A 26,267-nucleotide genomic window follows, 5' to 3' on the forward strand; every position below is an offset into this window, starting at 1 on the left:
GTCAGCCAAAATCTCATCCATATCGCATTATCTATATATAAATTAGCATTCTGTGTAGAATTCAAATGTGTTTGATACATTTTGTGGCCTGCGTCAACTTACGCGTATGATCCGCTCCTTGCTATTGCCTCTCTAGACTGGAGCAGGGTGTGTGCATGCTGCATTTGCCCCAACGGAATGCATTTTTACACTGTCTGAATCGTTCCCTATCCCCTATATAGTGCACTATGTGCCATTCACCATACAGAAAATACAAATTCTGTGAACAAGTCACAGATTTCAGCCGCAGCTTCAGCGTGTATTTATAGTGTAAGGGGTGGGACGCTTCGGATTCTAGAAAGCATTTGATTGGACAGAAAGTTTGATGAGAAGCTGAAGTGCAGGGTGATGTCATCAAAATCGTTGATTCATATTGGCGGAAATTAGAGACTGTATGTTTTAAATGCGTATATCTTCTAAATGCGAATTTTTAAATTGTTTTGGAGCACATTAGCTTATAGGTAACCTTAAGGCTAACATATTCATACTAAAAGCCTGTTCTTTTGCATAAGTTTGTGTTTATTAAGACCAGGATTTTAAAAGGTGCGTGTGTTTTAGTATGACAGTCTTTGTTGTGTCATAGTCAGCTTATTATGTGATTCACAAGCTCAGACAATGTTCAGACACGAAAAAGACAGACATTTTTCCGTCTATCTCTTTTTCTCTGTCATTTCTGTATCATGACATATCAGTGTGTACATTTTCTATGAAGATAAGTGTGTTACAGGTACGGGATTTGCATTTTTGGTGGTTTTGAGGAGAGGGAAAGATTGTTCTTAGCTCATGTACTTAGGAACAAAAAACAGTGTCTGTCTCAAGTTTTAGTTCAGTTGGATATACTTCTGTCAGACAGAAACGGAAAAAAAAGTGTTGACAAAAATATCCCTACCGGTGCTTGTGTAATAGAAATGTGTCTATTTCAGGTGACTTGTCTGCTTACACAAAATTCATTAAACATATCATTAGATCTATTTTTGTCAGAGTAAAAGCCACATATAGGTAATGACCCATGTTGGGATGTGGTTAACTGAGGCACAAAAATCTCATGCCGACACATTTTTTTCTTTTGTAAGGCAAAGGCAGCTGTATGATTGATAGGAGTGCTTATTTCTGTCATAATACTCTAAATTGAAGGTTTGCTCTGATAAATAAGTCACAGAGTAAGCTTGGCTTTTTACAGTATACTAAGTTTGGTAAACAGAGACCACAATTATCTGGAGGGTATGACCAACTTACACAAATCACAACAGCACTGTTATGTGAATATTTCTACTGGCATTCGCAAACTGTAGGCTGACAGTAACCATAATTCCAGAGTTACTGCAATTTTTTTCCTGATTTTTCTAGATAACATACAATTAGGCACCACTGTTTTACCCCTATTTTACTATTATATACTGTACGGTTAACGTCAAAAGTTTACATACACCTTGCAGAATCTGCAAAATGTTAATTATTTTATCAAAACAATACAAAATGCATGTTATTTTTTATTTAGTACAGACCTGAAGTAGATATTTCACATAAAAGATGTTTACATATAGTGCACAAGAGAAATTTATAAAAATGACCTTGTTAAAAAGTGTACATTTGATTCTTAATATTGTGTTGTTACCTGAATGATCCACAGCTGTTTTTTTAGTGATAGTTGTTCATGAGTCCCTTGTTGGTCCTGAACGTTCAAACTGCCTGCTGTTCTACAGAAAAATCCTTCAGGTCCCACAAATTCTTTGGTTTTACAGCATTTTTGTGTATTTGAACCCTTTCCAACAATGACTGTATGATTTCGAGATCCATCTTTTCACACTGAGGGACTCATATGCAACTATTACAGAAGGTTCAAATGCTCAATAATGCTTAAGAAGGAAATACGGTGCATTACGAGCCAGGGGTGAAAACTTTTAAACAAAATGAAGATGTGTACATTTTTCTTATTTTGCCTAAATATCATACTTTTTAAAATTAGTACTGCCCTTCAGAAGCTACAGAAGATACTTACATTTTTCCCAGAAGACAAAATAAGTTAAATTTACCCTGATTCAAAAAGTTTTCACCCCCCGGCTCTTAATGCATCGTGCTTCCTTCTGAAGTATCAGTAGGCGTTTAAACCTTCTGTGGTTTAGTTTTTGTAAGACTGTCAGCCGTTGTTTCAGATATTTTAATGTGTATAAATGTGTGTTCTTTCATTGTCAGTGATGTGTATGAATTGAGGAGCTCTGTGTGTGTTTAGTATCTCAGTGTAATGACACACTGTCAGTGGGTTTCTCTGCATACTGTAAACAGAGCAGCGACACATGAGCGTTAGCCTAGCAATGTGTCTGCAGTCCTTCCCCCGTATCTCCCTTCCTTCATTGGCTCGCTCGTTTCTCATTCAGTCTCCATATGTTCCATATCTAACACCGCCTGTGTTTAAAATAATGTTTGTGTACCCTTCTCTGTCTTGCCTTTAAATACCGGTTTCTTCTGTAACGTCCCATGCTGAGGAGCCGACCCTCCCGCTCTGTGTAGTTGGTCTTCCTGACCACGGTCTCCTGTTCACTAACAACATAATGAGACACGATACGCTCCCCTGGAAAATGATGTCTGTAAAAAGAAGCTCTCGCCTCCTCACTAACCACAATTGCTTTGTGTATAAATATAGCTTTTGGAAGGCATGGTTCCATTCTTTGTACAGCTGCTTGTTTTCAAATACATTCGAATTAAATTTAAATTTTAAACTGATGAAAATAAAGTAGATTTGATGTTTTAGAGCAAATTCTGTAAAAATTTGATTCTTTTAAAGATTCTTGCTGTGCGTTTCACAGCTGTTATTTCTCATCATAGTAAATATTCAACTCTCAACAAAAAACAGTTCACTCAAAACAAACTTCTGTCATTATTTTCTCTCCATCGTGTTGCTTCAAACTTGACAATGTACAACTGAATCATCAGACCAGAATTTAGGAGCTCAATAAGATTTTTCAAAATGTTTTTGAAAGTATTTTATGTTTACCAAGCCGAGATAGAATTATTACAGAATTTTCACTCGGATACACTAAAATGTATCTAGCATGAAAAAACAGCACTTCTTTACCTCTTATACGCATGTCTAGAAGAAGTGGAAACGGTCAACTGTGGCATAATAAAAGCTCAGCTGTTTTCAAGCCGTGTGTCACGCTCGTCTCTCATTGCCAATCGCTCAGCGGGTTTCCATGGCTTTCAGTCCCACCTTGCTTCATACTACAATGAGTTCACTAAAACTTTAAAACATTAGCTCATCGATTAACATGATTTCTGCCATCGGCTGTGTGAATGAAAACGACAACTCCCATGATTCCACACTTAATTACGGCTTTATCAAACTACACCTTTGTTTCTTTGTTTGTTTGGAATATTCGCCCTCTAGTGCAGAATAAAGAAAAACAATTACGAGAATAAAGTTGAAATACTTCGAGAATAAAGTTGAAATGTTTTCAGAATAAAGTCGAAATTACAAAAATAAAGTCAAAATATTTTGAGAATAAAGTCGAAATTATAAGAAACTTTATACTCTAAATATTTCGACTTTGTTCTCAAAACATTTTGACTTTGTTCTAGTAATTTCTTTTTTATTCTTGAAATATTTCGACTTTATTCTCAAAACATTTTTACTTTATTTTCAAAATTTCTCATAGTTTATTCTCTTAACAATTTTAACTTTATTCTCATAATTTCTACTTTATTCTCTAAACATTTCGACTTTATTCTCGTAATTTCGAATTTATTCTTAAAACATTTTGACTTTGTTCTCGTAATTCCTATTTTATTCTTGAAATATTTCGACTTTATTCTCAAAACATTTTGACTTTATTTCCATAATTTTGAGTTTATTCTCAAAACATTTTGACTTTATTCTAGAAATATTTCAACTTTATTCTCATAATTTAGACTTTATTCTTGAAATATTTCGACTTTATTCTCGAAATAGTTTGACTTTATTCTTGTAATTTTGACTTTATTCTCATAATTTTGACTTTATTCTCAAAATATTTCAACTTTATTCTCATCATTTTTGCTTTATTTTTGAAATTTTGACTTTGTTCTTGAAATATTTCAACTTATTCTCAAAATATTTCAACTTTATTCTGGTAAGGGTTTTTTATGAATCTCTGCAATTGCCTTTCCTAATAACGTGCTAGTTAGCAAGCTTCACAGCCTGTCACTCCACACTCCACAGAAGAGAGGGGCGGGGCGAGCAAAGCTCATTTGCATTTAAAGGAACAATCCATCAGAATGAGATGATTTTTGCAGAGCTCATTTTGACAAGGTAAAAAGGGTGTTGTTTTACACTACCATTGAGAATTTTTAACCAAAGTATATTATAGACTTTTTATGAAGACCCTAAAGAATCATATCAATTTGTGGAAAATGGGCATCCGATGACCCCTTTAATGCACATGATCTGTTTTTTTTGGGTTTTTTTGTATCTTTCAGTGCTTCAGCAAGAGGCAAAGTTGACCAGTGAATAATGACTTGCATATCTGCCTGTTCCTCATATGATAGTCAGAAATATAGCACAGGAGTCATATGGTGTGCTATTTTAGCCCTTAAAAATCTTGGTCACTATTATCAACCATTTCTCCTTTTGTCTTCCAGAAAAAATTAACAGCATGTGGATTTGGATCTGAGAGTGAATAAGAACACTTGACAAAAAACAGCATTATTTAATAAGCATACAAGTTTTTTTTAAAAATGTTCTAAACTATTCTGCTAACATGATGATAAAACTTTCTTTGTGCAAGAAACCAATTTAAAATACTGACCGATAAGACATTTAATCGACATCAGGGCTATAAATCCTCGGAGTGAGAGACCAGATGTGGCTTTTTATCAGTTCAGGAAGTCTTCCACTGCTGGTCTGTCAAGGCTGTGTGTGAAAGAGGTTTATAGAGTGAGAGTTTTATCACACAAAAACAGGAGCTCATCTGAAATGATGTGTGATTTAGTGACTACCGGATGCCCACAGTATGACTGCGCTGTCTTTTCTACTGAGGTTTTATGCACGCGTTCAAAATTGAGGACAGATTGTTTTGATCTGAGCTACAATAAAAGTCTTTTCAGGAATGCATTTGAGACACTGATAAGATGCTCAAGCGTCAGAACCCGACATTTAACCACAGAATTTATTTAATCTCTTTTCCGGTGTAATTCATGGGAGTTACGTCCTGTGCAATTCTAATGTCAATTAGGGATGAGTCACAGGTGATAAGGCCAGGCGATAAGAGGACGGTCTGTGGTTTGTTGATACATTCCACATAAATCACATTCTGTGATCTGTTGTTTGTATAGTGTTTACTTTTAAAGGAAAATAGAGATTTTCCAAGTTTTTGGGGGGGAAAAAACGTTTACAAATTCACAGTGCTGCAGAAAAATTAAGACCACATTTATGCCAGTGTTATTTTTAAAATTAAAATTTAAGTAAAATGTAATTTTTATATATTATATTAAAAATTACTATTTTAGTTTAGTATTTTATTTATTTCCAGTAATTGTAGTGCTTCAACTTTGCCCAGGCAACATTTATAATTTTCGTTAGCTTAAGTTAAGATTTTCATCTACTCTTTATATTTTATTTCTAACAAAAATATTAATACTTTTCATTTTAGTTTTATTTAGCAATAAAAACCCTGGTTTACTGGTACTAACATGTTCGGGTCTTTAGTGGTTTAGACGTGACCCAAAGCTCATATTTTAGTATGATTTATCATCAGAGAAATAAGACAAGATCCTGGAAAAATGGTACTTTTAATAACTGTGGGGAAAAATATACATTTTATACAAATGTCACCAATGCAACATGCTAATAAAATCTATTTAGTGGTTAAGATATAGTGGTAAAGGAAATCCTCAGATGATTTTACACCTATAGACAGGATTCTGATTGACTGCATTATCACATTTGAGGTCAGCATGGCCTTTTGTACCTTATTTCATGGTTTATTTTAACACAGATGTTTCCCTGCTGCTTTGTTGTTGCAGTGTTGACCTTCACTCGCCGTTCCTTTTGTATATTTGAGGCTTAAAATTGATTCATCTGCTGATCATGTTTTACTTCACCTTTATTTATTCATTTCAATACATGCATCATCTGTTGGACAAATGCTCCTGGAGTGCGACGTCCCTTAGAGACATGCTGGGAACATGACATGGTCGGCTCTTCCCATTTGCACATTACAATATTCACTCCAGCTGCTAACAGCTGTGGATCGTCAACTCTTTTGACATCATTCTGTGACAAGACTAAAGTGATGGCTCAGCAAGTGCATGTGTTTCTTATCGAGAGATAAGATGAAGAATGTTTTGGGAAAACAAACAGATCGTCCAGAGGAATATCTGCACTGTTTGTTTGTTCAAATTGATTTTTTTTTAGGTTAATACTTGCATTTACCCATACTAAAAATTAGACTGTCAATACCATGGCATCAAATGAATGTATCATGGTATTGGTACTTGAAGGTATAACATAAACATAGTATTACCATGCAATGTTGTTTTAGTATCATTGATATGCGAATATATTTTTTGTTAATACATTAATTTTATTTTGTTTTACAAGTTTTTTAAAATTGTGTTGTGCTTCTCATTTTTATTTATTTATTTACTTTTTGGTAACACTTTACAGTAAGGTTCATTAACATAAATTAACTACACTGTAAAAAATAAAAAACACAATTTGTTGAGTCAGCTTAAAATAATTTGTTACCCTGCTGCCCTAAAATTTTAAGTTCAGGCAACTAAAATAAGTTTAGTCAACTTGAAATGTTAAGTTGTACTAAGTAACAACTTACACATTTGTGTTTGCTAAACTTAACAGATGGGTAAGTAACCCAGCTGCCTTAAAATTTTAAGTTGATTCAACTCAAATATCTAAGTTGTCACTTAGTATAATTGAACATTTCAAGCTGAATAAACTTTTTTTGAGTTGACTGAACTTAAAATGTTAAGGCAGCCAGGTTACAAATGATTTTAAGTTGACTCAACAAACTGTTTTTTTACAGTGTACTTAAGCAAACATGAACTAAGAATGAGCAATACTTCTACAGCATTTATTAATCTTAGTTAATGTTAATTTCATAATTTACTAATGCAAAATTAATTAAAATCACACGTTGTGTTTGTTAACATTATTTAATGCACTGTGAACTAACATGAACAATGAATGACTGTATTTTCATTAACTAAAGATTAATAAATAGTGTAATAAATGTATTGTTCATTGTTCATGTTAGTTAATACATTAACTAATGTTAATAAATGGCACATTATAAAGTGTTACTATTTTTAAAAATGTGGATATGGTTTTTTATTAAGTTTTAGTTTTACTTTATTTACAGTAGCTTAGTTATTTTAGTAGTTCAACTTCAACTAAACAAAAATGATAAATGTTTTCTTGTTAAAATTAGTTTACAGTTTTTTATATTTTATTACAGTTAATGATTTTTGTTTTTTTTACTTATTAATCAAATGATGAATTAAAAATTAAAATAAATTATAATATAAAATATGCATTTAATATTTTATATACAATTTTAATATATGAGTATAATACTATTTACTTATAATAATACTATAATATTAATATTTAATAACAATTAAATTGTAATATATTATTAATATTTAATGTTATAACAAATTGATTATAAATGTAATATTTTAAATATTAATTATATTTAATATTAATATCTAAAATGCGTTTTAGAATTTAACTTAATTTATAAGACAATTTTATATAATTATTTTATGTACATTTTCAGTACTAATATGCATCTATAATTAACCCTTTAGGTACAAATGTAGGTATAAACTCTCATGTTCTGAGAGTGTAGATTACATTTTATTTAATTAAATACATGTAAAACCATTTTCTGATGTTTCAGGCTGTTCTAAAATGACCACACAGACTTTTGAAATATAAATGTTTTATATTTCTATCAGAAGGACCGGCAGTTAAAATGATAAATCAACATGTATTGGATGTATTCAATAGTGATAAGATCAGACCATAAACAAACATGCATGATAAAACCGGACTCCCAACTCTCACGTATTTAGGCTGAGACTCATGCAGTTGACACTATTGAGACGTTTCCGTGCCACACATCCATTTTCACAACCCAGATAAAATGATCAGATCCATTAGATAAAATTCATCTAGGAAACTTTGTATGCACAATAGATTGTGTCTTAGCACAGACACGTCATCATCACACCGTGTGTGTTCCTCATTCTATTTTGTTGCTGGACATTCTGAGAATAAATAGGGAAGTGGTTACATTTAACCATTACATTTTCATCATTTCAAACTTAGTGTTGAGTGGGCAGGTGCAGAGACTCAGAAAACACACACCTTGCGTATAAACACAGACTATATCAAGGTAGATCCACATATATACACACACATCCAGTCATCCCGCCCTTCCTGCAGGACGCCACATAATTACTCCTGTAAGTAAGGTGCTCTAAGGCTCTAAGGAGAAGAATTCCTCCTACTCTTGGATCTCCTAACTCTCTCATTCACCCTCTTTCCCCTCCCTTTTGCCTATTCTCTTCTTTCCTCTCCTCTCTTCTCTCTTAGTCTGGTGCTAGTCTTTGGCAAGTAGAGCATGACACCTCATGCTGTGCATCTGCCACTGATCTGAGACCTGTGAGGAGAGACACCTCTGGTCCGCTGACCTGGGATCAGGACTTTAAAGCGCATATCTCCAGGCCAGGCGGGGTGAGAACCGGGTGAGAAGGATAGGGGAGGAATAGAAAGAGAGAGGACGCACTCAATACAGTGGTAGTATGGAAATGGAGAGGCTGGGGAGAGAAGGATCCAAACCGAGCGCGGGCCCCAACACTCTTCTGAAAGCCGCACTAGCGGTGTGTGTGTGTGTCTGCATCGCACTACTGATAGCTGTCATCACGGGTGAGTAAACTGCATGCGCAATTACCTACTTACTGCTAATTTGTTTTATATTGCACATTAAATTTAAGTCATCAATGACAGATAGATAGATAGGTCAGTTGAGCTGTGTTTGTGTGTGAGATTATTTTTGGAGTGTATACTGTTACACGCACAGCGTGTCTTTGAAGGCTGTAATTAGCACAGAAAGTAGGAGCTCTGGTTAGAAAACATGTACATGTGTCTTTAAAGTTTTGAGGCTAGAAGACTGCGAGTGTATATTTCTGTGTCATTTGGGAATGTGGGTGCTTAAGTTTAGGAAAGAGTGTGCTTTTAAAGGGATAGTTGACCTAAAAATGAACATTCTGTCATTTAGGCAACCTCTAGTCATTCCAAACCTGTATGAATTCTATGGAAGCTTGTTTGTGGTAATTGTGGCTGTCTCCTATACAATTCTGACTTTTTACTTGCAATTCTGAGTTTATATCTGATTTATCTTACTTTTTTCTCAGAATTGTGAGAAGAGTCACCTATACTTTTTATTCCACTGTGGAAATAAAAATAGAATTGAGATATGTAAACTCAGAATTAAGACAAAACAGTTTGAATTTAAAGATATTGACTTGCAATTATGAGACAAAAAGTCAGTGACTTTTTTATTTTTTATTCTGTTGTGGAAACAAACCAAAAAAACAGAATTGAGAGATGTAAACTCAGAATTTAGAGGAAAAGTCTGACAGATTAACTCACAATTGTGAGGAAAAAGTCAGAATTATAAGATAAAAAACAGAATTATGAGATAAAGACAAATTCTGGGAAGAAAAGTCAAAATTTTGAGGCAAAAAATCTAAAATCAGAGTTCAGAGAAAAAATTCTGAATTGAGAGAGTTTAACTTGCAATTGCAATGAGGAAAAAGTCATTATTATGAGATAAAATTCACCGTTATGAGACATGAGACAAAAAGTCATAGTTTTTTATTTTTTATTCTGTTTCGAAAACAAACACGAAAGAAATAGAATTGAGAGATATAAAAGGTCCGAATTATGAAATATTAACTTGCAATCGTAAAAGAATTATGAGATAAAAAACAGACTTCTGAGATAAAAAGTCACAATTCTGGGAAGAAATATTAGAATTATAAAACAAAAGTCATAGTTACTTTTAACATTTTTATTCTGTTGTGAAAACAAACAAACAAAAGAAACAGAATTTGAGATGCAAACTCAGAATTCAGAGAAAAAAGGTCAGCGATATTACCTAACAATTGCGAGGAAAAAGTCAGAATTATGAGATTAAAAGTCAATTCTGGGAAGAAATATCAGAATTATGAGACAAAAAGTCAGTTATTTTTTATTCTGTTGTGGAAACACACATACAAAAAAAAAAAACAGAATTGAGAGATGTAAACTCTCAGATGAATTGAGAAATTAACTCACAGTTGTGAGAAAAAGTCAGAATTATAAGACAAAAGACAGAATTATTAAGTCGCAATTCTGGGAAGAAAAGTCAAAATTTTGAGACAAAAAGTCTAAAATCAGAGTTCAGAGAAAAAATTCTGAATTGAGAGATATTAACTTGCAATTGTGATAAAAAGTCACTATTATGAGATAAAATTCATCGTTATGAGATTACTCAGTTACCTTTTTATTTTTTTATTCTGTTGCTGAAACAAATACAAAAGAAATAAATAGAATTGAGAGATATAAACTCAATTCAGAGAAAAAAAGTAAGAATTATGAGATATTAGATTGCAATAGTAAGAAAGTCAGAATTATGAGATATAAAGTCATAGTTACCATTTAAATTTTTATTCTGGTGCGGAAACAAACAAAAGAAACAGAATGGAGAGATGTAAGCTCAGAATTAAGAAAAAATGTAAATTGAGAGATATTATCTCGCAATTGTGAGAAAAAGTAAGAATTATGAGATAATGACAATTATGAGATAAAAAGTCACAGTAAGAATTATTAGATATTAACTTGCAATTGTGAGGAAAATGTCAGAGTTTTGAGATAAAAAGTTGCAATTCGGAAAAAAAAATCAGAATTATAAGACAAAAAGTCTCTACTTTTTTATTTTGTGTTGTGTTGTGGAAACAAACAAAAAAATAACTGAGAGATATTAACTCGCAATTGCAAGAAAAAGAATTATGAGATAAAAAAGAAACAGAATTGAGAGATGTAAACTTAAAAATCAGAGAAAAAAAGTCTAAATTATCAGATAAAAGTTAGAATTATGAGACAAAAAGTCTTTTATTTTTTTATTGTTTTATTCTGTTGCAGAATCAAACAAAAAAAAGAAATAGAATTAAGTAAACTCAGAATTCAAGAAAAAACTTGCAATTGCGAGAAAAAAAATCTGAATTATGAAATAAAAAGTAGCAATTATGGGAAGAAGTCAGTTATTTTTTTATTCTATTGAGGAAAACAAAAACTCAGGATGCAGAAAAAAAGTCTGAACTGAGAGATATTAACTCGCATTTGTGAGTGAAAAAGTCAGAATAAAAATTCATTACTTTTGTGTTTTTTATTTTGTTTGAATGGAGAGATGTAAACTCAGAATTCCGGGGAAAAAAGATCAGAATTATGAGATTTAAACTTGGAATTGCAACAAAAAAGATTCTGAGTTTATATCTCGCAGTTATAAAAATGAAAGTATATAATTATCAGACGCTGTTAAACTCTATTAAGCACCATTAAAATGGCCTGAATGACATGAGAGTGAGTAAACAAAGGCAGAAGTTTCACATTTGGGTGAACTGTCTCTTTAAGAGTGCTGAAATGAAGTGAATGGGTCTCGTGGAACCTGAGACGTTGTGAATGTACATCTCATGACATGCTGTACGAGTGAGTGTGTGAATGTATTTTGGTATACATAAGTGTTTTTTGGGTGGTGTAGAGTTGAGACAGCAAATAAATGATGTTCTTCTTATTGTTCTCAGTTGTTGAGGGCTGCCTGCATATTTGCGGTGAGACTAGAGTGTAATTATGCTCATTTCTGTCTGTACATATTCCAGTCACACACACACATACGCGGCTGTGTCTGCTGGTTGTGGGGATAATGGGGCTCAGTCCCACGGGGCCGGGTGCTGGATCCTGCTGTGGTCATCTGCTGTCCAGTTGTGGACTGAACCATAAACACAGGCCTTTAAAAGCACTGCTTGTTCGATTTCACAATATAAATACAGATTTGTGCTCAGTCAAACTCACCGAAACAAATTCACACAGTTTCACTGACCTCTGCATGGAGAGTTTGTGGCGATCGGGTTTTTAGTGCGTTGAAACGGATATTGCAAAAATTTATTATTTCGCTCCATTAATTCAGTTTACTGCAGGGTCTATGTACACTGTATTTGCAGACAATATAGAGATAACACACCATTGTGTAACCAAATTTCCAAATTTACACCATTTTTTGTGACAATGAGATGAAACTGCATCGCTTCGGACTATAGATAGGATATTCTTAGACAAACAATTAAATTAAATTAAATTAAATTACATAAAAATTACATATTTTAAAAAATATACAAAGAGTGAATACAAAATAAATATTTGTAATTTTTAAATTGAATTGATTTTTTTTAATTCAACATACATGACAAAATGAAATCAAAGCAGTGTTATTTTATTATCACTAAAAAGTACATATATATTTATATATATATTTTTTTTTTCATTTTTGTTTTTATTTTAGTTTTTGTTAAAGTTAATTTTTTTGTCAATTTTATTAGATTTTTTTACAATGTGTATATAGTTTTATAGATTTTTATTTTAGATGTAATTATTTTAGTACATCAAATTAAGCTATATGAAAATGAGAAATATTGCTTTGTAAATAGCTAAAATAGTTTATATATGTATGTATATATATATATATATATATATATATATATATATATATATATATATATAAATTTTTATTTCAGTTGACATTTAGTAAATAATATAAGTAGAAAATGTTTTATTATTATTATTTTGTTAGTTTTAAATGCTAAATTAAACTAAATTAAATTAAATTAAAAAGCTAAATGTTAAATACAAAGAGCAAATACAAAATAAACATTTTTAATTTCTAAATTGAATTTAATTTTACATTTAATGTACATGACACAATAAAATCAAACCAGTGTATATATTCCTGTCAACTAGCTGAAATTTAAAAAAAAAATTATTTAGAAAAAAATTATTATTTCAGTATATCCATTTTATTTCAGTTGACATTTATTTCAAGCTAAAAATGTTTTTATTATTATTAACAATAATATTTTGTTTTTTAGTTATTTTTTAAAGTTGTTTTTAAATAAAAATGTAAACAATTATTTTGTTAGTTTTTAGTTAAACTTAAATTAAACTAGATGTGTGCACATAAGTTATAAATATTATTCATATATTAAATAAAATGTTTCTTTAATATTTAGTGATTTAATTTAATATAATTCAATGTAATAGTGGAGACATACATAGCTACAGCTAAGAAAATGTAATTTTAATGTGTTTTTTTTTTCAGCTAATTTTTTTACCTAATTAGCTGCTTTTCATGGAGTAACACTATAATTTTATGTTACTTCTCCCCCGGCACTGCTTGTAGATCTACAGCTTGTTTGGAATGTGTGTAGTAGAGCATGCAGTGTGTTTTTATCCAGTGACATCAAGAGCATGGACAGCTGAAGCCTGAGCGCAGTGGGAACTGAATTTCTATGTGTGTCCATTTGTGTGTGTGTGTGTGTGTGTGTGTGTGTGTGTGTGCTCATAATGCAGTGTTTGGCGGTCATTTTAGGGCATAGTTGTCTTGATCGGTCTGCTTGACAGATTTCCATTTCTCTGTCCCTGCAGTCTCACACAGAGCAAGCAATGATGACTTCTGCCTCACCCCACATTGTATCGAAGCAGGTAAACTTATATCATAAAGCTATATATAGACTCTAAAATATCATGTTGACTTTTTTTTAAAACTTGCGCCAGTAGGTAACCACCTACGACAATTTCCTAAACTCTTACTTTGAACATAATAAGCAGGTATTATCATTTAAAACAAGCCTCTGTTTTGAGATTACTGTAATGCTGAATTGTGTGTTTGCTGATGTGTCTTCTCTAGCCGGTTCCATCCTGAGTAAGTTGGATCAGTCAGTAGAACCATGTGATGATTTTTACCAGTACGCGTGTGGAGGCTGGCTCCGGGACAACCCCATTCCAGAAGACTCATCCAGCTACGGGATTTACCCATGGCTTAGACAGAATGTAGACCTTAAGCTGAAAGGTGCACTGATCCACGTGATTCTGACTGAAATAAACCTTCAGCCCAAATAAGGTGCTTTAATATGAAATCTTTGTGCCACAGAGTTATTAGAGCAGCCCATTGCAGGAGATGATATTGAGGCAGTGAAGAAGGCCAAAGTCCTCTACGCATCCTGCATGAATGAATGTAAGAACCGAAGAGCTCTTAGCCGTTTCATACACGCAGCAAGATTCATTTGTAAATGATATGACAATTATTAACATAGGATGTTTGTAATTTCATTTACTGATTGGGATGTAGGACATTTGTATGTGACATTATTATATTATGTAATATATAATATAGTATTAAAAAAGTATTCTTTTAAACATCAACAGATGTTTTACCCAGAATTTATGGTATTAAACATTTTGCAGTTGCACAAGCACATTATGCAAACAATATGTAGGCTGGATTAGATTCCTCGAAAGACTCCAGAATAAACGAATGAATAAATGAATACTGAATAAATGTATTAAAATATATTAATAAATAAATAAGACTTGGATTTGGAATAAGATTACATTTATTAAAACAAATAAATAAATAAATAAATTTGGATTTGGAATAAATAAATAAATAAATAAATAAGATAGGATTGAAATCAAAAAGCAAAAGCAAAACTGACCTCCTCAGAGAAAACTACTTCTGTCTTAATTGATTAAATAAATATTAGTTAACCATAAACATTTAAAATTATAAAATAAAACACATATCAATATAACTCTATCTATCTATCTATCTATCTATCTATCTATCTATCTATATTTTTCATAAATAATAATAAATAAAAAAAATATAAACAATAGATAAATTGTATATATAATTTAAATATATAAATAAATAAATAAGATTTGAACAGAATTGAAATAAAATATAATCTATCTATCTATCTATCTATCTATCTATCTATCTATCTATCTATCTACCTATCTACCTATTATTAATAATAAATTAAATAAATAAATATACATAAAGTGGCAATTTAACTGTCTACTATCACTTTTTTGAAAAAAAAAATAATAAAAAAAAATAATAATAATAAATAAATAAAATAAAATAAATCAATAAAAAAATTATTTCAAAAAACCAAACATTTACTTACACCAAACTTTTAAACGGTAGTGTATATTGTTATAAAATATTTCTATTTTAAATGTTTACATGTTTTTTACTATACACATTAATCAGCACAATTGTTTCCAACATTGATTTAAAAAAACTGCATATTAGAATGATTTCTGAAGAATCATGTGACACTAAAGACTGGCGTAACAATGCTAAAAAATTAAGCTTTACATCACTGAAATAAATTTTATTTTAAAGTATATTAAAATAAAATAAAACAGAATGCATAGGTTAGAATGCATAGATAAATATATCCATGCAGAAGTAGCATGGATATATTTATTTATGGGTATATTTATATAATAGCCGAAAATACAATGTATGGGTCAAAATTACCGATTTTTCTTTTATGCCAAAAATCATTAGGATATTAAGTAAAGATCATGTTCCATGAAGATATTTTGTAATTTTAACCTAATTTGTGATTAGTAATATGCACTGCTAAGAACTTCATTTGGACAACTTTAAAGGCGATTTTCTCAAAATTTTGATTTTTTGCACCCTCAGATTGCAGACTTTCAAATAGATTTTCCAAATACTGTCCTGTCCTAACAAACCATACATCAATGGAAAGCTTATTTATTCAGCTTTCAGATGATCTATAAATCTAAAAATTGACACTTCAGACTGGTTTTGTGTATTTGTAATATTAACTTACAATCTCAGGAGGTACTTTACAGACATTATTGGGCCTCAGTTGACTAAACATTTAGAAATCCCTGCTTTACTGATGGAAGCATCACTCCTTTCCTTTCTCTATCCTGACAGCTGCTTTAGAAATTGTGGATGCAAAACCTCTGCTGAAGAATCTGAAACAAAAGGAATTCCGCTGGCCGGTCTTAGGCGACGCCTTGGGCCCTTCTTTGCGGTGGGTGGAGTCTCAGTTTAACTTGCTGGAGACCCTGGCGCAGATACGCAGCCAGCACAGCAAGTCCGTCCTCATTCGGCTTTTTGTCTCTCCTGATGACAAGAACTCAAACCAGTACATCATCAAGGTGAGACCTACATGTAAAACCTACATGTCAACTTCTGGCTCAGCCAATGGCGTGAGTTTGGGGCGGGGCTACATGTTTGTCCAAATAATAAAATTGAGAGAATAATAAATATTCTGTTTCTCTGTTTCTTTTTCTAGCTGGATCAGGCCTCTTTGTCACTGTCATCCAGAGAAGATTACATCACCAACACAACTGAGGCACAAATGGTACATCGGTACATCTGTCAGCCTATATATCATTACACACTGTCACAGTCAGCCCTGCTTATATCTCTACATTCTCAAATCTTTCTTTTCATGTCTCTCTGCAGTACCGAGAAGCTCTTTTAAGGTTGATGGTTGATGCTGCTGTCATGCTGGGAGCCAATAAGCAGGATGCCGAAGCTCAGATGAAACCGGTACTTGACTTTGAAATCAAACTTGCACAGGTGAGCACCAAAACACTGGAGAAACCAAATTCCTTTAAATCACTGACACTGAGAAAGAAGATAGTGCTGTCAAGGTACTTGATGCTTCAGTGGAGTGTGTGCTCTTTTGTAGATTGTGATCCCCTATGAGAACCGCACCAGTGAGAACATGTACAACAAGTACAGCTTGTCCAAACTGCAGCGCACTGTTCCAGATGTAAGTACATATGAATGTGTATTACATGCTATTTCATATTGATATACACACATTTATTAATGGTAGACAAATATATGAACCAGTGAGATTAGTTGCCCAGAATTTTACAATTTTGAGGTGACTGGTATTGGCTAACAACAGTTGACAAAAAGGATGAAATATTATCACATAGTAATTTACTACTGCACAATTCTATTCATAAGCATTTGACACACTTATATACCCAACAGCTTCGTTTTTGGAAAAACACTTCTTTTTAAAAAACTAGGTAACACTTTTAACTCACATTCAATTAGTTTTACATTAGGTATCATGAGCTAATCATGACTGTGACATCTTTTTTTTTTTTTATTTGCAATTGTTAGTTTATATTTTACAATTAATGTGTCTTCTTTTTTCAGAATTGTGAGTGTATATTGTAATTGCAAGTTTTAAACTCATACTTCTGAGTTTACATATTTGCTTTTTCCCCCTGAATTCCAAGTTTATATCTTATTGAATGAGTTATGAACTCATTTACATCTTACAATTTGGATTTTTTTCAGATTAACTTTTTGACATTTTTTTTTTTTTTTTTTTTGCCATAGAATAAAAAAAAGGTATTTGTGACTTTTTTCTCTCACAGTTCTGACTTTTTTATATGAAAGTCTGTTTCCGCCACTGATTTTTATCTCACAATTTTGACTTTTTTTCTAAAAATTGCATGATATAAACAATTGCGAAAACAAAAGTCAGATTTGCAGTTCTCACAAAAGGAACACAAATGCGAGTTTGTTTCTCGCAATTCTGACTTTTTCAGAATTATAAACTTGCAACTGCAGGTTATAAAGTCCCATTTTGAGGGAAAAATTACTATTGTTATTTATATCATTCTAGATATAGACTCACAATGACTTATTTTCTCAGAATAGCTTGAACTCACAATTGCAAGAAACAATAGCCAGAATTGCAATTCTTGCAAAAACTCGCAATTTTGACTTTTTTTCTCACAAATGCGAGTTTGTACCTCGCAATTCTGACTTTTTTAAATGTATGAACTCGCAAAAGTTATACAGTCAGGATTATAAAATATAAATTCACAATTCAGATTTTTTTCTCAGAAAGAAAAAAAGTGATAAAAACAGCCTTCCACACTTTTTTATATCTCATATTTCTGACTCAGAATTTAATTTTAAATGTTTATGGTTTAATAATATTTAATAAATTAAGACAGAACTAGTATATATATATATATACATATATATATATACACATACAGTACATATCCCTCTTTCAGAATCATTAATGTTATTTTACCAAAATAAGTGGGATCATATAAAATCCATGTTATTGTTTATTTAGTGCTGACCTGAATTAGATATTTCACATAAATGTTTACATATAGTCCACAAGTTTGTCCTGAACAGTTAAACTGCCTGCTGTTCATCAGAAAAATCCTCCAGGTCCCACAAATTCTTTGGTTTTTCAAGATTTTTGTGTATTTGAACCCTTTTCAACAATGACTGTATGATTTTGAGATCCATCTTTTCACACTGAGGACAACTGAGGGACTCATATGCAACTATTACAAAAGGTTCAAAAGCTCACTGATGCTTCAGAAGAGCTGGGGGGTGAAAACTTTTGAACAGAATGGAGATTTTTCTTATTTTGCCTGAATATCATATTTTTTTCATTTAGTACTGCCCTTCAGAGGCAAAATAAGTTAAATTTACACTCATCTTCAAATTCAATTTGAATTTGTGACTCTATTCAGACAGAACTGGTTTTCTCTTAGGTGGTAATTCATTTTTTTCTTAAAACTGCGTAGGAAAACATCAGAATTGTGAGATATAAACTCAAAATTGCTAGAAAAAGTTACCTTTTTATATTACCTTTTTATTTTTTATTTCATCTGTGGTGGAAACAAGCTTTCATACAAAGCACAGCTATTATTGTTGATTCATGATGTATATATCTGTTTTTTTTTTCTTCTGCAGTTTAATTGGCTAGGTTTTGTCAGAGCAGTGATTGACACTGAGCTGTACCCAGACCTGAAAATCTCCTCTTCAGAGCAGGTGATCGTACGTGCCCCACAATATTTTAAAGACCTCTTCAAACTCATCAACGCCACAGAAACCAGGTATCCAGACAGCTTCTAAAAATATTTAAACCTCATTAAAACCTACATCAGAGCCCTGAGGCTCTGCCTCTGTTGGTCTGGACAATGTCAATTGTGTGTGCTGTTTATATGTCCTACCTGTTTATTAGCTGCTCTGCTCAATAACATAGTCAAGATTACTCTGTACTTCAGCTGCTCTAAATGTTTTTTTTTTCCACCCTCGCCTCAGGACAGTTGCCAATTACGTCATATGGAGATCAGTTTTTTCCAGAATCACCACCTTGAGCCGACGCTTTCTCTACAGATACCTGGACTTTGCTCGGGTTAGTGAACCACCTCCTCATTTTACCTCTCCACCAGTCTTAAAAATAGATTTGGTTTACAATATTAAATATCCGTCTCTTCTCAGGTTACCACAGGGACCACCTCTCTGACTCCTCGCTGGGACAAGTGTGTAAATTATGTAGAAAATACACTCATCTATGCCACCGGCAGGCTCTTTGTCGATAAGCATTTCCAGGAGGACAAGAAACACATGGTACGTCTTATATTATATGCAACTATTCGTCTATATTTTAAAATTCAGCTTTGCCACTACAGTAATAAATCACGTGTTATAAAAGAGTTATATTAATATTTCACAATATTTGTTCTTTTACTTATTACACAAGTTATGCAAACTATTCATATAAAAATATGTATTTATTCAGCTTTGCCATAGCATATCAGGAATAAATTACATTAGCATATGCTACTGTTCAAAGGTTTGGGGTTGTTAAGATTTTTAATGCACCAAGATTGCATTTATATTTTATTAAAATATATGTAAAATAGTAATGTTGTGAAACATTATTACAGTTTAAAATGGCTGTTTCTATTTATATATATATATATATATATATATATATAATTTTTTTTTTTATATTCCTTTAATGGCAAAGCTGAATTTTCAGCAACCATTACTCTAGTCTTCAGTGTGATTGATGCACTTTCTGTCCCCATCTAGTGGATCTAATCATGAACAACAACGTAAAACGCTGGATCTCATTTTTCTGTAAAACTGCTAAACATGCTTTTGAATGCTCCTCTGATTAACGTCTTTGAACTTTTCTAAAGATGGAGGAATTGATAAATGGTATCCGATGGGCATTTATTGACATTCTTGAGAAGGAAAATGACTGGATGGATGAAGAAACAAAGAGAAAAGCAACAGACAAGGTGATTTCTGTCGTATTTTTGATAGCTATGAATACACAGCATCAAAGAAACAGTTTTTTAACATCATTACTGTCTATATCTCACATTAGGCTCATGCAGTCTTGGCGAAAGTGGGCTACCCAGACTTCATCTTAAATGACACTTATATTAACGAGGACATCAAACGAGTATGTTTGGATTTAGTTCAACTTGCTGATGGTTAATTGTTTGAATTGTGTTTGGCAGATGTGAGTGCAACTCAAAGCCATTGAGGTTTTTCTATTTATGCACAGTTGTCCTTCGTTGAGACAGACTACTTTGGGAATGTCATGCAGACCCTGCAGTTCATAGCTCAGTCTGACATCGGCTGGCTGAGGAAGACAGTCCCACGCACAGAGTAAGTTGTCAGCATTTTCAAAGCCTGTTAAAATAAGATGAATCTGGCTTTGAAATGATGAAACATCACTTTTTTCCCCTTAGGTGGTTTACCAACCCAACAACAGTAAATGCATTTTACAGCTCCTCTACCAACCAGATCAGTGAGTTATGAATTATGGTTCATTAATTAATAAAGAGCTCTCTTGAATACTTGGTTCTAATTGGTCAATCACAGTGTTCTGTGGGTTCTGAATTTCAGAAGATTCAGCTTTGCTATTACAGGAATGAATTACATTTTAAAATATAAAAAAATATAAAAGTTATCACTGCTGAAAAAAAAAGCTGGAAATAGCTGGTTTTAGCTGGTCTCCCAGTCTGGCTAGGCTGGTTTTTGCTGGTTAGTCCAGCTGGTCTCCCAGCCTAACCAGCTAAGGAAGTGGCCAAAACCCTTTTAAAACCAGCCTGCTGACCAGCTATGATAAGCTAAAACCAGACTGGATGACCAGCTAAAACCAGCCAAGAGTAAAAACTTTATTTTGACATAAATGTAACCTTGATGATCATAAAATACTTAAATACATTCGTGCAAGTTTATATTATGCTACCATCATACACTTTTACACTATTTGGTGTACATATCAGCCTCAGCAACAATGTTTTGCCTTTAGTGTTTTACCAATTAGGGCTGGGATTTGACACAAATTTCGTATTTTGATTCGATTCTGATTCACAAGCTTGTGATTCGATTCATTTTCCAATTTGTTGGATATATATCAGGTACAGTACATGCCAAATTTTCTAAAGGAAAAAAACAATTCTCTCAACTAATGCTGTAAAATATACATGAAAGTCTATTTAATGAGCCTACTATAATATTGAAAGTTACAACTAACTGATTTGTATACAAACGCTTAAATCACACTCAGTTAAGTATTTAGAATAATAAAAATAAAAAAATAAAGTTTCAATTAACATCACATAATTATATTTCTACTCCAATTCGTTTAAAATATAAACATAAATGGCTGTTAATTTAAACATAAATTAAACGTTAAACAGTAAAAAATTATAATGAATATATTATATGGTGCATATATTTAGCAAAATGCTCCTCTCTAGAGTTTATTTTTCTAGCTAACTAACAAATTAGTTATATGCAATATGTTTTTTTTTCGAGGTAAATGTGTTACGTTACGTAACATTGTTTACTAGCTGTTATATTGACGTCTTTGCACGGTTGAAACACTGATTGAGCGATTACATGATACTAGATGAATTATGGTAAATTGTACTTTATTGTAACATACTGACGCGCTACAGCGATCTGTCCAAGCGGCAACCCTCTTGAAGCCAACACGGAAGTGACTAAAACTGCAATTCATCGACTGGCTGCAAAAGGTCATTCCCATAGACTCCCCATGTTAAAATGAAAAAAAAAAGCAGAAAAAAAATATGTTTACAGCAGGGTACAAAAATGGTTTTGGTCTATATAGTTAGTTTTGCCCTTCATGTCAACTGTGAGTGGGGTGAAATTTTTTTTATAACTCATCCGTTTAAATTATATTAAGCCTTAAAGTTCTGCATAATTTAGGGCGTGGTCACTTGAGTGACAGGTGGATTGCTGCTGCTGTCACCATCGCGCTAAGTGGGCGTGGTTTCGGCAACCAGCTCCACCCACGTCCCGCCTCTTTGCCCATTTTCGATTATCCAGGAGTGACGTGCAGTGACGCGATTCCATGATGGCGATGGCCGACTCCCGCCCGCTAAGAGCTTCAAAAATGCTCTTCAGAAACCTACGGGTGACATCACGGACACTACGTCCATAGTTTTTACAGTCTATGGATCTGTCACCCCATATTAAACAGCGCTAAAACGGCTTTTATAGTTTGAATACTGTAATTTGGACAGAATTTGAAACCTGAGACTTTGTTTCATATCCAAAGTAACAAAGCACAAAGCTTACTGTGCTTTATTGGATGGGAGATGCACTACGTTTATAAAATGAAAACAGGCCTGACTAATCGATTATTGCAATTTAAGAATCGATTTCGAGAAATCAATATTTTTTACCCAGCCCGGTTACCAATAATGATAAATGATATCTAGCATAATATGAAAACACATTTCTGTCAGGTGTAATAGCAGTATGTTCTCTTTTATTAGATGTTTAATGTGTGTTTAGATACACTGGATCACATCCTTTTATTTAATGGCTAATTGAACTGTCTTTTTTTTACCCAGGATTCCCTGCAGGAGAACTTCAGAAGCCATTTTTCTGGGGACTTGACTACCCTCGGTGAGACGCAGACACTCTTTTGATTTATGTTTTTATAGTATGCTCAATCTTATATTTTAAAATCATGTGGATTTCTAATGGAAAACTAATTTGTGAAATGTGTTCTTGTGTCAGATCCTTGAGTTATGGAGCGATTGGTGTAATTGTGGGGCATGAATTGACCCATGGCTTTGATAACAATGGTGAGGCCATTTGATTTATAATGAGTCTCAGCATGTGTTGCCATGGTGATGACTGATTCTTAAGGACATCTGTGTTTATCTGTGTTCATCTAGGCAGGAAATATGACAAAAATGGGAACCTGGACCAGTGGTGGAGCAACTCCTCAATCACCCGCTTCACCGAAAAGACACAATGCATGATTGACCAGTACAACAGTTACAACTGGAAAGAGGCGGGGCTAAATGTACAGTAGGCACCAGCCTTTTTTAATGCTTTTCTGTTTGAACATGTCTTTAAAATGTAGCAGAGCTACCAATCTAATACTTAATACCCACAATCCCCTCTCAAGGTCAAGGGGAAGAGGACTCTGGGAGAGAACATTGCTGACAATGGAGGGATGAGAGAATCTTTCAGGGTATTACAGCATCTTCCACTATAATTATCCTAAAGTGACCTGAATCTGATTTACAGTCAACTTGTTTAATTCCAGACTTGTAGGACTTTCTTCGATGGATCACAAAAAGGGAAATGTAGAGAACATATTACAGTTTGTTTGTTGATTTGTGAACACATCATTCAAAATACTAAATGTCATTCATTTACAAATCAAACATTTTGATATTTCACAAAAAAGATGTTTACATATAGTCCACAAGAGAAAATAACAGTTGAATTTATAAAAATGATCCGTTTCAAAAGTTTACAGACACTTGTTTTTTTTTTAATGCTGTTGTTACCAGAATGATCCACAGCTTTGTTTTTTTGTTTAGTGATAGTTGTTCATGACTCCCTTGTTTGTCCTGAACAGTTAAACTGCTTGCTGTTCTTCAGAAAAATCCTTCAGGTCCCACAAATTCTTTGGTTTATCAGCTTTTTTTGTTTATTTGAACCCTTTCCAACAATGACTGTATGATTATAAGATCCATCTTTTCACATTGAGGGACTTAAATGCAACTATTACAGAAGGTTCAAATGCTCACTGATTCCACAGAAGGAAAAACCATGCATTAAGTGCCGGGGGGGTGAAAACTTTTGAACAGAATGGAGATGTGTATATTTTTCTTATTTTGCCTAAATATTGTATTTTTTCATTTAGTACTGCCCTTCAGAGGCTACAGAAGATGCTACATGTTTCCCAGAAGACAAAATAAGTTAAATTTACCCTGATTTTTAAATTTAAAAAGTTTTCACCCCCACTCTTAATGTATTGTGTGTCCTTCTGGAGCATCAGTGAGCGTTTGAACCTTCTGTAATAGTTACATATGAGTCCCTCCATTGTCCACAGTGTGAAAAGATGGATCTCAAAATCATACAGTCATTGTAAGGGTTCAAATACACAAAAATACTGGAAAACCAAAGAATTTGTGGGGCCTGAAGATTTTTTTATGAATCGAAACGCTGCTTTTTTTAAGAGAGTCAAGATTTTCAGTGAATACATTTCTGAATGTCTTATAACTTAAAAACTGTATAGTACACAATTCTGGGTCCGTTTCATCATATTTTAATGGTTCCTTTCATCTTTTTTTATTTTTAAGCTTGAAAGCACCACTTTAATTGCATAGAAAAAAAAATGACCAGAACCTAAAATTCCAAAGTTTGTGATCCATGGATGAAAGAATTTTTTTAATGATTCCTTCAATAGTGTGTCTGTTGTGGTTTATTTAAGTGTACATGTGAACTTGTCTGCAGGCCTATAGGAGATGGATTGAAAAAGAGAGAGCGGGCGTTGAGGAGCCTCTCCTACCTGGTGTGGGTCTGACCAACAACCAACTGTTTTTCCTCAGTTATGCTCATGTTAGTATTATTCATTTCACCTAAATACATCGACTTAAATGTCACAAGTCACAAACATTAATTTTTTATCTTATCTGAAAACATTTCAGCTTTTTCTGTCATTTCTAGGAATTGTATGCCTAAATAGTACACAAGATTAGAATTAACATGCTATGATATTGTTGGATGGTAGTTTTAGTACACACTCAAAAGCATGCACCTTCTCATTATTATTAAAGTGAACACTTTTAAGTAGACATGAATGTTTTCAGATGTGTTTTTTGTTAATCCAAAAAAAAAAAAAAATCATTATATTTTTAGAAATGTAATTTTGTATGAAATCAGCAACCTCAGATTTAGATTTTCAAATAGTTGTATTTCAGCCAAATATTGTCCTGTCCTATCAAACCATACATCAATGGAAAGCTTTTTTATTCAGATGATGTATAACTAGGGTCCAGGGTCATATATGTGCAACAGCAATATTTCTTACAGCTTCCAGCAGCATGGTTAAGGATGTATTGGCAGGAGCAAGTCTCAGTACTTGCTAATCTGAAACAACATATTATGAAAAGCCAAATAGCCCAATACCTCACAATTGAGCAGTGCATGAAAAACAATGGTTTCCCTTGTAGTGTCTTGCTTTAAATGGGACTCAATTGATTTGTTGTTTATATATTGCTAGGTTCGCTGTAATGCCTACAGACCAGAAGCAGCACGTGATCAGATCCAGAGTGGAGCTCACAGCCCTCCTAAATATAGGTACAATGCATTAATATACACACATCTCATTTACATCTATATTACATCTATACTATCCTTCAGTGTCACTCACTTTCTTCTTGTTACTATGATGAAGGGTTATCGGAGCGATGAGCAACTTCGAAGAGTTCCGTAAAGCTTTTAACTGCCCAGAGAGATCAGTCATGAACAGGGGGGCGGAGTCCTGTCGAGTGTGGTAATGAGAAAGAGGACCCTGTGAAGATTTCAATCACAGCACAACCCAAACCTCCTTATTTTGTCCCGTTCACTGGTTTCTTATAGAGAAACAGCGGTTACTAACACTGAACCCTGGGGCCGTGCTGACCACTGAGCGCCTGGCCCTCCTTCAGCCACTGGAATACTGTAGAAAATAAGTACAGTGCCTACAAACCTGAGCGCTTTCAGCCAGATCTGACCTCAATTAAAATGTGCAAATGCCAAACGGACCACAAAAATTCCCTTGAGGCGTTCCTTTGGTTCATCACTGTTTTTTTTTACACAAACAAATTAGGTCGCACTGTCGCTTTAAGAGTGCTATAAATTATTATTGTCGTTTTCGTTGTTGTTGATAACAGTTAACATTGTCTGTCATTTTATTTTATTGAAAACGCAAGTAAATAATTATTGTTTTCCTGA

The 26,267-nt window shown here is 33.1% G+C and overlaps 1 protein-coding gene across 2 annotated transcripts; it reads left to right on the forward strand.

Moving 5' to 3' along the window:
* The first annotated feature begins 8,347 nt into the window (after nucleotides 1-8,347).
* On the forward strand, nucleotides 8,348-26,267 carry phex (phosphate regulating endopeptidase homolog, X-linked). Of its 2 annotated transcripts, XM_051097874.1 has the most exons (23): nucleotides 8,349-8,502; nucleotides 8,633-8,965; nucleotides 13,778-13,834; nucleotides 14,040-14,201; nucleotides 14,283-14,366; nucleotides 16,116-16,342; nucleotides 16,480-16,548; nucleotides 16,653-16,769; nucleotides 16,882-16,965; nucleotides 18,942-19,084; nucleotides 19,293-19,386; nucleotides 19,473-19,601; nucleotides 20,180-20,281; nucleotides 20,371-20,448; nucleotides 20,554-20,657; nucleotides 20,741-20,799; nucleotides 22,880-22,934; nucleotides 23,049-23,116; nucleotides 23,210-23,340; nucleotides 23,446-23,511; nucleotides 24,786-24,890; nucleotides 25,555-25,631; nucleotides 25,729-26,267. In XM_051097874.1, the coding sequence occupies exons 2-23, from the start codon at nucleotides 8,842-8,844 to the stop codon at nucleotides 25,829-25,831; spliced, it is 2,238 nt and encodes a 745-aa protein (XP_050953831.1). In that variant the 5' UTR covers nucleotides 8,349-8,502; nucleotides 8,633-8,841; the 3' UTR covers nucleotides 25,832-26,267. The 2 variants fall into 2 exon arrangements, 1 of the variants encoding a protein (XP_050953831.1); XR_007825618.1 differs by lacking the exon at nucleotides 25,729-26,267 and having other exon boundaries at nucleotides 8,348-8,502; nucleotides 23,210-23,345; nucleotides 25,555-25,598.

The sequence above is a fragment of the Labeo rohita genome, chromosome 24 (genome assembly GCF_022985175.1).
Source record: "Labeo rohita strain BAU-BD-2019 chromosome 24, IGBB_LRoh.1.0, whole genome shotgun sequence".
Lineage (NCBI taxonomy): Eukaryota > Metazoa > Chordata > Actinopteri > Cypriniformes > Cyprinidae > Labeo > Labeo rohita.